The 14,112-nt window shown below is 45.9% G+C and overlaps 8 protein-coding genes across 8 annotated transcripts; 5 read left to right on the top strand and 3 right to left on the bottom strand. All coding sequences in view use genetic code 12, as the record gives it.

Moving 5' to 3' along the window:
• Window positions 1–145: 145 nt before the first annotated feature.
• Window positions 146–1,156, top strand: PSN45_002582 (NAD(P)-dependent dehydrogenase; the record flags this gene model as incomplete). Its single annotated transcript, XM_006685105.1, has 1 exon — window positions 146–1,156. The coding sequence occupies one exon, from the start codon at window positions 146–148 to the stop codon at window positions 1,154–1,156; it is 1,011 nt and encodes a 336-aa protein (XP_006685168.1).
• Window positions 1,157–1,222: 66 nt separating this feature from the next.
• On the bottom strand, window positions 1,223–2,422 carry ERG10 (erg10, acetyl-CoA C-acetyltransferase; the record flags this gene model as incomplete). The annotated part of the gene is made up of 1 exon (XM_006685107.2): window positions 1,223–2,422. One exon carries the CDS (start codon window positions 2,420–2,422, stop codon window positions 1,223–1,225), a length of 1,200 nt encoding a protein of 399 aa, XP_006685170.1.
• Window positions 2,423–4,529: 2,107 nt separating this feature from the next.
• PSN45_002580 (Fe(II)-dependent sulfonate/alpha-ketoglutarate dioxygenase-like protein) lies at window positions 4,530–5,693 on the top strand (the record flags this gene model as incomplete). Its single annotated transcript, XM_006684896.2, has 1 exon — window positions 4,530–5,693. One exon carries the CDS (start codon window positions 4,530–4,532, stop codon window positions 5,691–5,693), a length of 1,164 nt encoding a protein of 387 aa, XP_006684959.1.
• A 145-nt stretch (window positions 5,694–5,838) lies between these two features.
• Window positions 5,839–9,850, bottom strand: PSN45_002579 (uncharacterized protein; the record flags this gene model as incomplete). The annotated part of the gene is made up of 2 exons (XM_006684895.2): window positions 5,839–9,755; window positions 9,832–9,850. The coding sequence occupies 2 exons, from the start codon at window positions 9,848–9,850 to the stop codon at window positions 5,839–5,841; spliced, it is 3,936 nt and encodes a 1,311-aa protein (XP_006684958.1).
• A 135-nt stretch (window positions 9,851–9,985) lies between these two features.
• GAR1 (H/ACA snoRNP pseudouridylase subunit) lies at window positions 9,986–10,646 on the top strand (the record flags this gene model as incomplete). The annotated part of the gene is made up of 2 exons (XM_066157894.1): window positions 9,986–10,349; window positions 10,588–10,646. 2 exons carry the CDS (start codon window positions 9,986–9,988, stop codon window positions 10,644–10,646), a joined length of 423 nt encoding a protein of 140 aa, XP_066013991.1.
• Window positions 10,647–10,684: 38 nt separating this feature from the next.
• PSN45_002577 (uncharacterized protein) lies at window positions 10,685–11,689 on the bottom strand (the record flags this gene model as incomplete). Its single annotated transcript, XM_006684898.2, has 1 exon — window positions 10,685–11,689. The coding sequence occupies one exon, from the start codon at window positions 11,687–11,689 to the stop codon at window positions 10,685–10,687; it is 1,005 nt and encodes a 334-aa protein (XP_006684961.2).
• Window positions 11,690–11,817: 128 nt separating this feature from the next.
• On the top strand, window positions 11,818–12,372 carry PSN45_002576 (uncharacterized protein; the record flags this gene model as incomplete). The annotated part of the gene is made up of 2 exons (XM_006685110.2): window positions 11,818–11,848; window positions 11,918–12,372. The coding sequence occupies 2 exons, from the start codon at window positions 11,818–11,820 to the stop codon at window positions 12,370–12,372; spliced, it is 486 nt and encodes a 161-aa protein (XP_006685173.1).
• A 1,152-nt stretch (window positions 12,373–13,524) lies between these two features.
• PSN45_002575 (uncharacterized protein) lies at window positions 13,525–13,899 on the top strand (the record flags this gene model as incomplete). Its single annotated transcript, XM_006685112.1, has 1 exon — window positions 13,525–13,899. One exon carries the CDS (start codon window positions 13,525–13,527, stop codon window positions 13,897–13,899), a length of 375 nt encoding a protein of 124 aa, XP_006685175.1.
• Between the last annotated feature and the right edge of the window lie 213 nt (window positions 13,900–14,112).

Genomic DNA, 14,112 nt, shown 5'->3' with positions numbered 1-14,112 from the left:
ACAAAGAGTAGCAGCATAACTTGATAACATCAGAGGCATACCCAAAAATAGCTGCTTCCCTCTTCCTCTGTTTCATCGGTGCTCAAGTCTCAATCTCCTATCTCATCTTAGTTTTCGCAACTTTTTGTGCACTCTCCCGTAACCCATGCTAGACCTCGATTATATCGAATCACTCCCATACGTCAACCCCACGGTTGACCGCCGGACCGTCCTCATTCTTGGCGGCTGCAGCGGCATTGGCTGGTACACGGTGCTCTATCTTTTCCTCCACGGCTATGTGGTGTACATTACTGGCAGAAGCAAGTCCCGGGTCCTCAAATGTATCGATGAACTAGAGAAAGAAGCCATCCACATACGCCGGACGTACACATCGCACGAGCTCTCCAGCGAGCGGTATCTTGGACACCTCCGCTACCTCGAGCTTGACCCATCGAGCCTCACGTCGGTTCTTCACACATCGTCGGCATTTGCCAAGTTGGAAGACCACTTGAACATCTTCATCAACAACTTGAGCACCAGCCAGTTACCACCAACCCTCACCCAGGACAACTTCGAGATCCTGCTCCAACTCAACTATATTGCCCCGTTTCTCCTTATAACCCAACTTCTTCCACTCCTTGAAAACACTTCATTGCATTCTCATCTCGATCCTCCCAAAATCATCTACACCAGCACCCCCCTCCACCGGCTACAGCTTCTGTACTGGTCGCTCGACACTACATGGCCCACGTACGCTCACACAGTGTTCGGCTGGTTCCGGTATTGCAACGCCAAGGTATCTGGGATTCATATGGTTAAAATGCTAGGGTTGCGAAACCCCAAGATCTTGAGCATAGCTGTAGATACTGGATTTGTGATGAATCCTAATAGCTTCAGCTTCCTTACGCGACTACCCATCATTGGTGTGATGTTCTGGTGCTTGTTCCAGGTGTTTGGGTATTTTTTCGGGTCTTCGGTGGAAGAGGGAAGCTATGCCATCATCAAAACGTGCTTGGATCCCACGCTAGACTTGGAACACGATAACGGCAAGTATTTTGATAGTAGAGGGTTTGACTCCAGCCCGTCGCGAGTGGCGGGCGACATGGACTACGCGGCCCGGACGTGGATTTGGACCGTCAATAAGTTGAACGAACGGGGAATCCACATTCCTAATTGACTTTAGTAGAGATACGACGGATACGAAAAACACGAAATATACATTTCTAGAACTAGGCAATTGCACCTACAACTTTGAGTCGTGATCGAGTCTCTCGATAACAATGGCTGAGGCTCCTCCTCCACCGTTACAAATACCGGCAACCCCCAACTTTCCACCTTCTTGGGTCAATACGTTCAACAACGTAACGACAATTCTGGCTCCTGAACATCCTAATGGGTGTCCCAAGGCAACAGCACCTCCGTACACGTTGATCTTATCCAAGTCAAGACCACAGATCTTTGCGTTGGCCAATCCCACCACCGAAAAAGCCTCATTAAACTCAAAGAAATCCACATCCTCGTACGACAACTTGGCGTGTTTCAAGGCCTTTGGAACTGCCAACGATGGGGCAATGGTAAAGTCCACGGGCTTGGTAGCAGCCTCACCCCAGCCGGAAATCTTGGCCAATGGCTTCAAGCCCAATTCCTTCAACTTCGACTCACTCACCAAAATCACGGCTGCTCCTCCGTCATTCAACTTGGATGCATTGGGAGCAGTAACGGTTCCGTTTTCCTTTTGGAACACAGTTCTGGCACTCTTGAGCTTGGCCTCGTTGAAGTTCTTTGGCTCTTGGTCATGCTCCACCACCACATCTGGCTTCCCTCTGAACCCCTTAACGGTGATAGGAGCAATCTCACTGCGGAACTTACCGGCAGAAACAGCTGCCTGTGCCTTTTTATAGGAATTAATGGCATAGTTATCTTGGTCTTCTCTGGAGAATTCATGGTCCGAGGCACATTTTTCAGCGCACTTACCCATCAAAATATCATCATACACATCCAACAACCCATCCTTCTGGATCCCGTCAACCATCGAGGAATCTCCGAACCGGGCACCACCTCTGGCACTGGGGAGGTAGTAAGGAGCGTTGGACATCGATTCAGCACCTCCAGCAACCACAATATCGTTGGTACCACAAATAATCGTTTGGGCTCCCAAGATGATGGATTTCATTCCAGAAGCACAAACCTTGTTGATGGTAGTGGCCACCACTGATTCTGGCAACCCAGCCTTAAGTGCCACTTGTCTGGCGGGAGCCTGACCAACGTTGGCTTGGAGAACACCCCCAAAAAGCACCTCATCCACCTGTTCAGGCTTGATATCGACCTTGGACAACGCAGCCTTGACGGCATGAGCCCCCAAGTCACTGTATGTCAAGGAGGACAAGTCTCCTTGGAACGCACCAATAGGAGTTCTGGCAGTGGCAACAATGTAAACTGACATGGTATTTAAAGAAGTAATTAAGTGATAGATGTTTGTCACAAATGTGAGAAGTCGCTTTTTATATAGGCGTCGGTTCGCGAGCGCGACTGTGAATTTGAACGATAGGAACGACGACCCCCTCACAGTACCATGAGTGTTAGATTACGTCTGCACTGGCCGCTAGGTCGCAATATAGGCTTACAGATGGCAGGTGGAGCATATCAAGTGTCTCTATTCCATTCGACGAGTTTCCTCCCAGATAAAAGGGCGGCTCTAGGTCAAAAGATCCTCAATAAAGTCCCAAGCTTCCTCAAACCCTATACGATTAATTTCATTAATAAGCCGATAGCCAATTTAACGTCTTTCTTAATCCTCCATGAGCTTACGGCCGTCGGGCCATTGATCGGAATTTGGTACCTTTTCCACAAGTATCAGATTCTGATTCCTCTTGACCTTCCCCAATGGGCCATTAGCAAGGGAACAAGAATCATCGATGATTCAATGCAATCGTTTAATTTCGACGGGTTTTCACTTAACGAAAAGTTCCAGTTGATTCTGGAAGGTGCCTATGCCTTTGTGGTGGTGAAGATGCTTATGCCAGTGCGGGTGGTATTGAGTTTTGCCTTGACTCCAGTGTTTACGCGATTTGTGATTGAACCAATCCAAAGTGTGTTTAGTAAGAAGAAAAAGGAGCCTGAGCTGCCGGTGGTTGATAAACCAACGGAGGTGAAGCCTAAGAGGGTGGAGAAACGGCGGTTGTAGCTTGTAAATAGAGTAAAAAGAGTTATAGGAGAAGAAATGGCGACTGGACACAGCTTTCAGTAGACACAGCTTTCAGTAGATACAGCTTTCAGTAGATACAGCTTTCAGTAGATACAGCTTCCAGTAGATACAAAGAATGGACTGGATTTAGGGTCCCATGTAGTGGGCAAAGCATCTTTTGCCATTTTTACCATTATCGCGATAGTCCAAGTACTTTTCAATGGCAGTGATTATCATTCTGATGGTCAACAAAGGTCAATTCACCCACAAAATTGTAGACCTTTTGTTACTTCAATTTGAAACGTATGAGCCAGGAACATGTATCACTTTCATTGCGCTCATAAAAGTTTCTTCATGAATGTGTTGCAGATGTCTTTTCGACTTTTGGGCTTACATGGTATTTTTCGGTGAATCGGAGTAGTTTCTGGCAGAGACAAAAGAGCCAGGAGGTGGGCAGAGTCGTTCAGTGTATAAAGAAGAGCCCATGCCAGTAGACAATACGTATAAAGGATAATGGAAACCCAGTGGGCCTCTTGAGACTTCTTTGATAAATAGCTCTCTGATCGGTTCGGATCAAATATGACTTTATTCGCAGCCAATATTCGCAATAGCAGCTCAAAATAGGGGAACTGATTTCGGTACAGCACATTTTAGGTAGAACCAACTCTGACATTCAGGTAATGCCTAACTCTGCAATAGTCCATTCCCTAAGAACTTGAGTCAGCTGATGGGGTCCTCTCTAAGGCTTTTCTTGACTTATCGTGAAATAGCCAGCTGACACAGCTTTTGTGGCAGTACACAAAAGCCCTTGATAAGCTACACATGAACGACAAATTACACATGAAGGAGAGACTATGCATGAACGATATATACTACACGTGAACAATATATGCTACACATGAACGTATAATCAATCCATGAGCTTAATATCAGCTAAATAGTGTGTTCTCTCCTCCCAGTTGACAGCACAAAAAAGCTGACAAATCACCTACCCTAATACTATATTTAATGTTTCGTAGGTCTAATTCTCGCTCTCACATCCCAAATCACCCCATGTATTAAGCAACTACCCTGCCGTCCGAGCCAATCAAGCCCCTGTGGTCTTATCTTTGACCTTGTAAGTGTTCATAGAACTATGGCTCAACTATGGCGCCTTCCAAATCGGGCCAGTTTTTTCGCAATCGCGCTATAATGTTGCTGCAAATTCCTTCACAATTGTGGTGGCTACCCAGATTCGTGCTGCTCATGTGCTCTAAGAAATTCCCAGTATAGCCGAACCGGATTGCTGTCGAAAGTATATAAACCCCCGCATGTTCTGACCCATGCACCACCCTAAACAAAACAAAACAAAGCAAAATTATTCATTATGGCTACTCGTCCAAACGGTGGTAATTACGACATTCACTTCCACGAAGGAATAGATGAAGTTCTCCCAGATGGCACTCTTGTCGTCAACAAAGTCAACAGAGACGCTTCCAACCATCCCGAATTTCTTCCCACCTGGAACCCCAGCCAAAAGCTTCCTCCATTGAAGTTCTTCAAGCACCAAGAACCAGGTACCAGGGCTGACCCATCGTTCCCAAATTTGTTTCCAAAAGACGTTAAAGTCGTCAACAAAAAAGTTACTCCTAAGCTTGGAACAGAAATCACCGGAGTTCAGTTGTCTGAGTTGAACGACAAAGGAAAAGATGAGTTGGCGTTGTTTGTGGCTCAACGTGGTATTGTGGTGTTCAGAGAACAGGATTTCGCGACAAAAGGACCTGAATTTGCTGTCAAGTACGGTAGTTATTTTGGAAGATTGCACATCCACCCAACCTCGGGGGCTCCTAAGGAACACCCGGAATTGCACATCACCTACCGTCGTGCAGACCCTGGTGAATTCGAAAGAGCCTTTTCTCAAAACACCAATGCGGTCGGATGGCACACAGATGTCTCATACGAATTGCAACCACCTGGAACCACTTTTTTCTCGGTTTTAGAAGGCCCAGAAGCTGGTGGTGATACCATTTTCGCCGACGTGGTGGAAGCTTATAAGAGATTATCTCCTGAATTCCAGAAGAGATTAGAAGGTCTCCATGTGTTGCACACTTCTGAAGACCAAGCTTCCAGCTCCAGAGGTAATGGAGGTATTGAAAGAAGAAAACCAATTTCAAGTATTCATCCTTTGATCAGAGTTCATCCTGCCACCAAGGAAAAGGCTATTTACTTAAACAGAGCCTTTTCCAGAAGAATTGTCGAATTGAAGGTCGAGGAATCGGCTTTCTTGATGGAATTCTTATACAAGCACATCGAGCAATCTCATGACTTGCAAATGAGAGCAACATGGCAACCAAACACTGTGGTTGTATGGGACAACAGGGTTGTCCAGCACTCTGCTATCATTGACTGGGATACCCCTGTTTCTAGACACGCTTTCAGAATTACTCCTCAGGCCGAAAGACCAGTTGCAGACTTGAAGGACTTGAACAAGGAAGAATATGACGTTGGTGATGTTGCTGAGGCATTGAAGAATGTGTTGAAGAACAATTAATTTTGTAAATGGTTTAAAAAGTTTTAATGTACAGTTTCCGGTTTTATCAGGTCATAGAGTTCAAACGTACAGTAATAGCTTCAAAGCAATATGAAATTCAAATATACACATAAAAATATAACCAGTCTTTTATCATAATCAACATCTAAGCATTATCCAACAAATAGTTGGTGGCGGCCTCAAGGTTCCATCCTTCTTTTTGTAATGCTTCAGTTGCAGTGCTCTCATCAAATCCCATACCAACAAGCTCTTGTACCAATTCGTTGGTAGGTTCACTGACAGCAGCAGGAGCAAACAGATTTACCACGGGCTGCAGGGGTGTGTTTTGTGCCGATTGTGAGTTGCCAAAGCCAGCAAAAAGCTGTTCCCATTCATCGTTACCAGTTTTAGCTTCAGTTAATGGCTGTTGTTGGGATTGACTAAAATCTGGCATATTGCTGTTTGTGAAATCGTTGTTAAAGAAGTCATCGGTGTTATCTCCAAATTCCTCTTCACCTTCATTTTCAGCTTTGGCCGCTTCCAAATTATCAAACTCGTCAAAGAAGTTGTCTTTGGGTTCATCTTCAACGGGGAATGACCCTGGTACCACCTCGGGTTCCGCTTCTGTGGCGGCTGGTTCAAGATCGTCAAAAGCGCTGTCAAATTGGTCCTTTTTAGATGTAGCTACAGCAGTAGATCCAGCAACAAGATCACCCTTGGATAAGTCCTTTGCCTCATGAAAATCTTCGTCTTCTGAAGAGTCGCTTTCGTCATAATCAAGTTCCTTGATTGGAGGGAACTCTTCTTCGGCATTGTCGGTTGTTAATGGATTTTTGATAACAAAGGAGGTGGAGTCCCTGGTCTTGTCATCGATTTCGGCATCTCTAGCATCATCAGCATTAACAATTTCAAAGGATTCCACCCCAGACGAAAGCTTGTCTCCATCGCTTTCTTGGTTTGATGGTGCAGACTTATCTTCTTCAGCAGCAGAACCATTGGCAACTTCTTCAACGCCAATAGTGTCACGGTCACTGAATTCTTCAATGTTGTCATCACGAACAGACATGGCAGCGTTATTCTGAACACTTGAAGTCAACGAATCTGTTCTTTGAACTCCCACCAAGACACCAGGCATACCAACCATTCCACCCTGGGGAAATTGGTATTCTGAAGGTGAAGGTGATGTGACTGGTGTTTCTCCTTCTCCATTGGCGGAGTTTGCTGAATCAATGGTGGTGTTTGTACGTTCGTCGAATTTATTGTATTGGGAGTCAGTTTCAGGCTTCGATTCTTCGGTGTTATCGTTGTCCTCAATACCCGTGAAGTCTGGAGCGGCCTTCTCTTTGACTTCATCCACAAGGGCCTCGACAGGAACCGATTGAGGTACAGATTCAGAAACTTCTGGACTTGTTACAGCCTTGGATTCGGAAGGAGATGATGTAGCAATTCCCTTGGACTCTGTGGTTGGTTCCTCCTCTGTGATTTCTGCAGATTTGGTAGTTGGCTCTTGTGTATCTGGCAAAATACTTTTGGCAACAGCACCTAATCCAACACCAGCAGCCGCGCCGGCAACAACACCCGCAATGGCACCTTCAAAGTGTGAGCTACTTTGTTTGGGTTCTGGTTGCACGGGCTTGAACAGTTTAGCCTCAGCTAAATCATTTTGTAATTTCTGGTGATGTGCCAAAGCCTGGGCTTCTTCTTCGGCTTTGGCATTAATTTCATCTTGTATTCTTTTATTGGCAGCCAAAGTTTGAGCCAACTGAGATTCCAAGTCCTGCTTCTTCACCAACGCAACTTGCACTTGAGAGGACCTAACAGACAATTGGTTGGACAATTTTTGGTTCTCGCCAAGCACAATCAGCAATTGATTTTGTAAGTCTGAAATTTCGGCATTGACAGTTCCCAATCTTTCACTGACAGCACCATTTTCCTTTTGTAAATTTTCCATTTGCACCTGCTTCTCATTCAATTCTGTAGACAAAGCGTTGAATTTGGCTTCTGCAATAGAGGATTCTGATCTTAAAGCTTCGGTCTCTTCCTTAGCATTGACCAAATTACCTTCAACCTCCTTGAACTGCTTGACTTCATTATCATAAGATGTTCTCAAGATTCTCAACTTGGACTCAATTTCCTTCTTGGTGGTTAAAATCTTATTGAGCTCCTGAGTAGCACGAGACTTGTTGTCATGCAATTGAGAAGTTTGAGAGCTTAAAGACTTGACCTGATTAGAAATGTTGGCGATGTCCGAGGTTGCTTGGGAAAATTGGGCTGATGTGGATGGGTCCGCCAATAGGTCGTTGTTTCTAGTACCAGGTGGGCCTGAAGCTGGTACTGAAGTATTAATATCACCCGTTGGTACTGGTGAGACAAAAGATGAGGAACTCAAGTTTCGGTCGAGCTCTTGAGGAGATTGAACCGGAGGAGTATGACCAGCGGTACTTTGGGGCTGGAAAGTAGATCTCTTTGGAGGAGGAGGAACCGCTCTCAATGCATCGTAGTTAACAGTCTTTGATTTTGGGGGTTCGGGTTGAACAGCAGCAACATAAGGTGGAGACGTTGGTTGAGGAACCTTCAGAGGAGAACCATGATGGACATCTTCACCCAAGAGATCGGGAGATTCTTCCTGAGGACTCGATAAACCACCCTTATTCAACAAACTCTGGCCAAAAGAAGAGGTTGGTCTGAAATTCATGTTTTTTCTAACCTTAGGTAACTCTCCACTTTGAGTAAGATCACTACTCGAAGCTCTTGTTTGAAGTGATCCAGGTACTGAACCGGTGGCTACTGGTGACACCTGGGTGACCGGACCAGGGGTACCAAAAACATCAGCCAATTCATCAATAGAAGTTTTTTGGACCGTCAAGGGCTTTGGTGGTTGTTGAGGAGCTGTCGCCTTTGACACAACTGGTGAAGTATAAGTGGTTGGAGTCTGCGAAGCACTGTCGTCACCAAAAGCCTTGATGAGACCATCGGGAACAATATTAGGAAGAGAACCACCAGCAACTTTTCTATTGACAAGGAAAAGAGCGATTGAAAACTCCAATTTTCCAAATACTCCAGTGTTCTGAATATCTGCCAAGTCCCACACAGCAGCCAAATCTTGTTGGCTCAATTTCGAAGTCATCAAGAATGAGGCAACTTGGTCTGGATTCAATTGACCAGTTTTGGCCTTATCTAAATTAGCAAAGATGGACTCATATTGCAGTTTCATGGTGGGAGTGACAGCCCATTCATCCGTTGGAGTGGAAGTTTGAGTAGCGTACAGAGGAGGCTGTTGGGGGATGTGCTTGACGGTCAGTTGCGAACTGACGGAAGCGTAGGAAGCTTGACGCGAGCTAGCAGGCGGTGGTTGAGCACTCTGCCAAATGGAATCGGACAAGAATGGAGGCAACTGCTTGATAGAGCCTCCCAAAAGCCCCTGGATCAAGTGCATGGCCACAACAAAGCTCGCCATATTCAACTGACCCAAGTTTTCGGTGTCCACCAAGTTCCAGATTTGTCCCAACACATCCGTAGGCAATTTGGCCTTCAAGAAGATATCTCTGGCCAGAGCCCCACTCAACTCCTTGGTAGGCGACCCGGTGGTGCGGACAAAAAGCCCACTGAATTTCTGGTAGTCTGTGGGGTTAAGAGGTGGAATTGGGTCCTGGGGTTGTGATTGGTAAGTGGCAGTGTTCTGAGGAACTTGGGCACTTGGCTGTGATTGCATAAACGAGTTGTTTGTGGCCTGTGGTTGCAACAGAGATACAATTGCCGGTGCCACTGGTAGCGCCAATCCGGCGAACTTGGGCAACGGACCCGGGGTATCAGCCAAAGTTGGAGTTGGGGAATTCCCGGCTTGGGTGTATCCAATCAATCTCATGGCGTAACAAAAGCCAAATTGGGTCAAGAAACCCAAGTTGTTGCGGTCGGCCAACTGCCAGATTTCACCGAGAATGGCTGGCGGTAATCCCGACTTCTCAAAGGTGGTCCGGGCTTTTTCGCCTGTGATCACACCAGTGCCTTCGGGATCGAGCGACTTAAAGAGCTGCGAATAGAGCCGCTTTTCTTCGGGGGTGAGCCCGACTTTGAGCGTGGGAGCTAGATGGAAGGGTTAGAAACATACTCGTGTTTGAGGTATCTACCGACAATTGGCGATGATGGAGATTATACGTACCTTGTAAAGAAGAACTCATGGTTGTGTTGGAATTGACCAAGTGCGCACCCTTTGGCAGGTGTGGGACGGTGAGGTGGGCGCGCGCGGTCTCTGCACGACCGCTACCTCATATCGCATCGCAAAAAAACCTCTGAAAATTTTTAGAATCCACAATATGTTTAGAGGAAGAGGAGGTTCTAGAGGTGGCCGCGGCGGTAGACCCGGCGGTGCCCCATTCCAACAAGGTCCTCCAGACACTGTCTTGGAAATGGGCTCATTTTTGAAATCCTGTGAAGGTGACATTGTTTGCCGGTCCATAAACACCAAAGTCCCATACTTTAACGCACCAATCTACTTGGAAAATAAGACTCAAGTTGGTAAAGTTGATGAGATCCTTGGGCCCCTCAATGAGGTGTTTTTCACCATCAAGCCTTCCGAGGGAGTACAAGCCGACTCCTTCAAGGAAGGAGACAAGTTTTTCATAGGGCCTGACAAATTATTACCGTTGGACAGATTTTTGCCCAAGCCTAAGGAATATGGTCCTAAGCCAAAAAGACCAAAGAGTGCTGGTGGTAGCAGAGGTGGTTTCGGCGGAGCCAGAGGTGGTAGAGGAGGCTTCGGAGGCTCCAGAGGTGGCTCCAGAGGTGGTTTTGGTGGTTCAAGAGGAGGTTTCGGAGGAAGAGGTGGTTCGAGAGGAGGTTTTGGTGGTTCTAGAGGTGGTTCTAGAGGCAGTTTTGGAGGATCCAGAGGTGGCTTTGGTGGGTCCAGAGGCGGTAGAGGTGGCTTCGGTGGAAGAAGTTAAACACGACAAGGTTATCCTTTTATTGTACAATTAAGTCATGAGCTATAAGTAAATATACGTGAAAACAGACCATTACGAAAGACCACAACTCTCGACGATGGATGTCCGGATCTCTTTGTAACCCCACCGTCCTTGAACCATTTTGTTGGCCACGGCATTATTGAAAAAGAGTCGAGGTAGTGTAGGCAAGTTCAATAGATTAGCATTTTCAATCAACGACTCATAGTATCGGACCACCTCTGCGTTGGCATGCTCCACCGCCAAAACGTTGGCTTCTCGAGATGCTAAATCCACCACCTTCTTGGTGATCACCCCATGGGCCTTCATGATTTTCAAAATCACCATGTCCACCTTCGTGAACACCACCTCAAACGGCGCTCCTGCTGTCACCAAGAGTCCTAGGATCTGTGTATCCTCGTCCCGGAGCCCGTGGGAGCTGTCGATGAGGAGGTAGGCTCTTCGTAGCACTTTACGTCTTTCGATATACTCCACCACCATCTGGCCCTGTTCCTCCTTACCAAATTGGCCATACCCAGGGCTATCTATGAGCCGGAACCGGTTGCCCACATTGAAGCAGTTCATGGTTTGGGTGTATCCGGCCTTGTTGCTCACAAATGCATACTCGGTGGACGCTCCAAGGGTCCTACTGTCTTTGGAGTTTAGAAGAAGATTGTTGATAAGTGACGACTTACCGGAATTTGTGTGACCAAGAAAGAGCACCTCGGGAAGTATGGGTGCCTTGAACTTATACGCCGGGTTTTCGGCTGCTTTGGCTATGGCCTTAATGTCAGGGATCTCCTTGTAGTCTGCGAGAGTCCACTCGAGTCTTGGTTTTGCACCCAAAAACAATTTTTGGGTTACGTTCAAAAGTTGTCCTGACACCGGCGCATAGTCTTGGTGTCTGAAGGTATTGGTGAGTGACTTGGGTGTCACGATGAGATGTGAAACTGTTTTGGGGTGGTTGACAGAAGAGATGAGCTTTGGGTGAGGTGAAGATAAGGGTGGGGGTGGAGGGATTGATTCCGTCAAATAGCTGATGGAGTATGTTCTCACGTGCTGTGGAATGTGGGTTTGCATCATGAGTGCCCTACAACTGGGAAAAGTCGTACCATGGCGTACACTAAACATTCACTATTAGCTGCTCACAATATGCAGCAAATGCTTGGCCGCGCGCAAACTAAATCATGATTTCCTAAACCACAGCCATGGTTTCCGTCCGTATTCCCGTTGCAATTGGTACGTGTGACACAAGTGTTCGAATCAAGTAACCCTCATACCACGGCCCATACTAACTCTTTAACTCAGTCTTTGCTCTTACCCTTGCTCTTGCAGCATATTTGGGGTTTGCCCTGATTCATTTTGAGTACGATAAGTTTCTCCATTTTAGTGTATTTTTTGTTCTTGCAATTGAATTCTACTTTATCATCGACACCCACCACAAGTCGTTGAAGACGCTTCGTCTTGTCACGTGCTTATGGTGTGTCGGGTCGAGTGTGGTGCTGGAAATTGTTCAGTCTATCGTCAACCCCAGCAGGAAGTTTGACGTGTACGACATTATGGCCAACCTTGGCGGTAGTTTCTTAGGGCTCGTGGTGGCAGCCTCCGCCCATGCGTATACGGTGCGTCGGGCCCGGGCAGGGCGGTACCGTAAATTGGCACGTCTGGAGGTGGAAAATACAGGCCGAACTGATGGTGAGGAGTTTGTGAACATTAAGATGCAAGATCTTGAGGACGGGACTGGTCCCAGTCTGGTGCAGTGAGACCCTTTGGTACCGTCAATTTGGTGTATTTCTCACTAAGCTGGTTCTTAAGTTTGTGGATGTTACGATAAATGTTGTCCTACATCATGGCATTGGCAGAAAGGTAGTCGGTTCCATTGCTGTAAATAGCACGAGAGATTTGAAAGTTAGAGAGGAAAATAATAGAACCAGATTGACTCAGGACCACCGTATATATGAATGACTTGATGAATATAGGTTGGTAAATATCACGGGTTGTAGGAGGCATTCATAGTCGTAAGTATATTAACTAGAACCTATTAAACCTATTGAACCAACTAACCTTTCATACCTACTAGACCTGTTCCCAAAACTGGAAAATTAACCTACTAAACCAACTGCCATTACAAACCAACGTTCAACCGACTACGATAAACCTTGATATAATAGCATTACCTATAATCAAATCTCCATATCCTCGGGGATATTGCACTTCAATTTCCTTGTGTATCAAGTAAACATTATTGTACTCGTCAACATCCAAAATCCGCTCTGTGGCATGTCTTTCTTCGAAGTAGCATTCCCGAACCCAATCTTGGAGGAGTGAACATCGATGCACTTGAGTTAACATTATAGTTGTCAAGGATTCTGGACATAGCGAACATAGCAATCACAAGAAGTGCTCCGTTACCCCTAAAGACCATATTTTATTACAGTCCGACGATAACCATATCCACTGGGACGAACCGGTTGTATTAAGGCCTTTGTATATACAAGGCTATGGCTCAATGGCTTGAGTTGGTTGATATCTGTTCGTCTCAATTCAGCGTTCTTTACACTACTAACCTACTAAACCAAAAACAAGCCTTCATCAAGAGCCTCAGAAACCTTCTCTAAAATAAATCTCCCTTTCACCTTCATCAGCATTCCCCATCAACGTTATATGACTGAAGTCATATTGTCTCCAATAACAAATCCAGTCTGATACCACCACTAAAACCCCCAGATTCAAGTTGCTCCCTCACTTATCAAGTCTCCGGGACCTCTTTGGATTCCCCAACCTTGATACAAAATATGTTTGGTGCTTACGCTGTGGAGAAATGCTTATTAATTTTTACTAAATTTAGTAAGCTGCGAAAACCAATATATCCGCTATAAATGCGGCGACGTCTGCTGCAAAACCTCCCTAATTCAATGACTTCTTTCTACGGTGACATCAAATCCTACGACATCCACACCTATTGGCACGCCAGTAGTCCTGCGCAAGCAGAGTTTGCTGCCCAGCTAAGACAAAAGGTCCTTGATGAATTTGCACCCGAAGTGGAGGCAGGTGATATCAGGGTGTATAAATTATGGGACAAAGCTATAGGACCGCACCCTACTTGCATGTTTGAAATCGACTTTTCTAAACCAGAGGTTTTTGCAAAAATAGTTCCCTTCTACCAAATGAACCACGGCCTGCTCTCGGTGCTAATTCACCCCCGTACTGGTAATGATCTCTTGGACCACACGCAGAATGCTCTTTGGTTGGGCCACAAGCTCCGACTCAATACCGAATACTTACATTAAATGGCCCTGGGACCAGGTATTTATCACTTGGTATAAGGATATTTCACCACCATTTAGCTACCTGTTAAACAACAGATGGATTGTATAGTAAAACATGTCTTTTGTGTATTAGTTTCTCTGGTGTTGCTCTCATCAACTCTCACTTCGCACCAAAATTTCACTATCGTTTATTTGGCAATCGGTTAGGCTCCACAAACAAAACAACCATCCAAG

Source organism: Yamadazyma tenuis, chromosome 3 (genome assembly GCF_029203305.1).
Source record: "Yamadazyma tenuis chromosome 3, complete sequence".
In the NCBI taxonomy this organism is placed as follows: Eukaryota; Fungi; Ascomycota; class Pichiomycetes; order Serinales; family Debaryomycetaceae; genus Yamadazyma; species Yamadazyma tenuis.
This window is presented reverse-complemented; position numbering and strand designations above follow the sequence as displayed.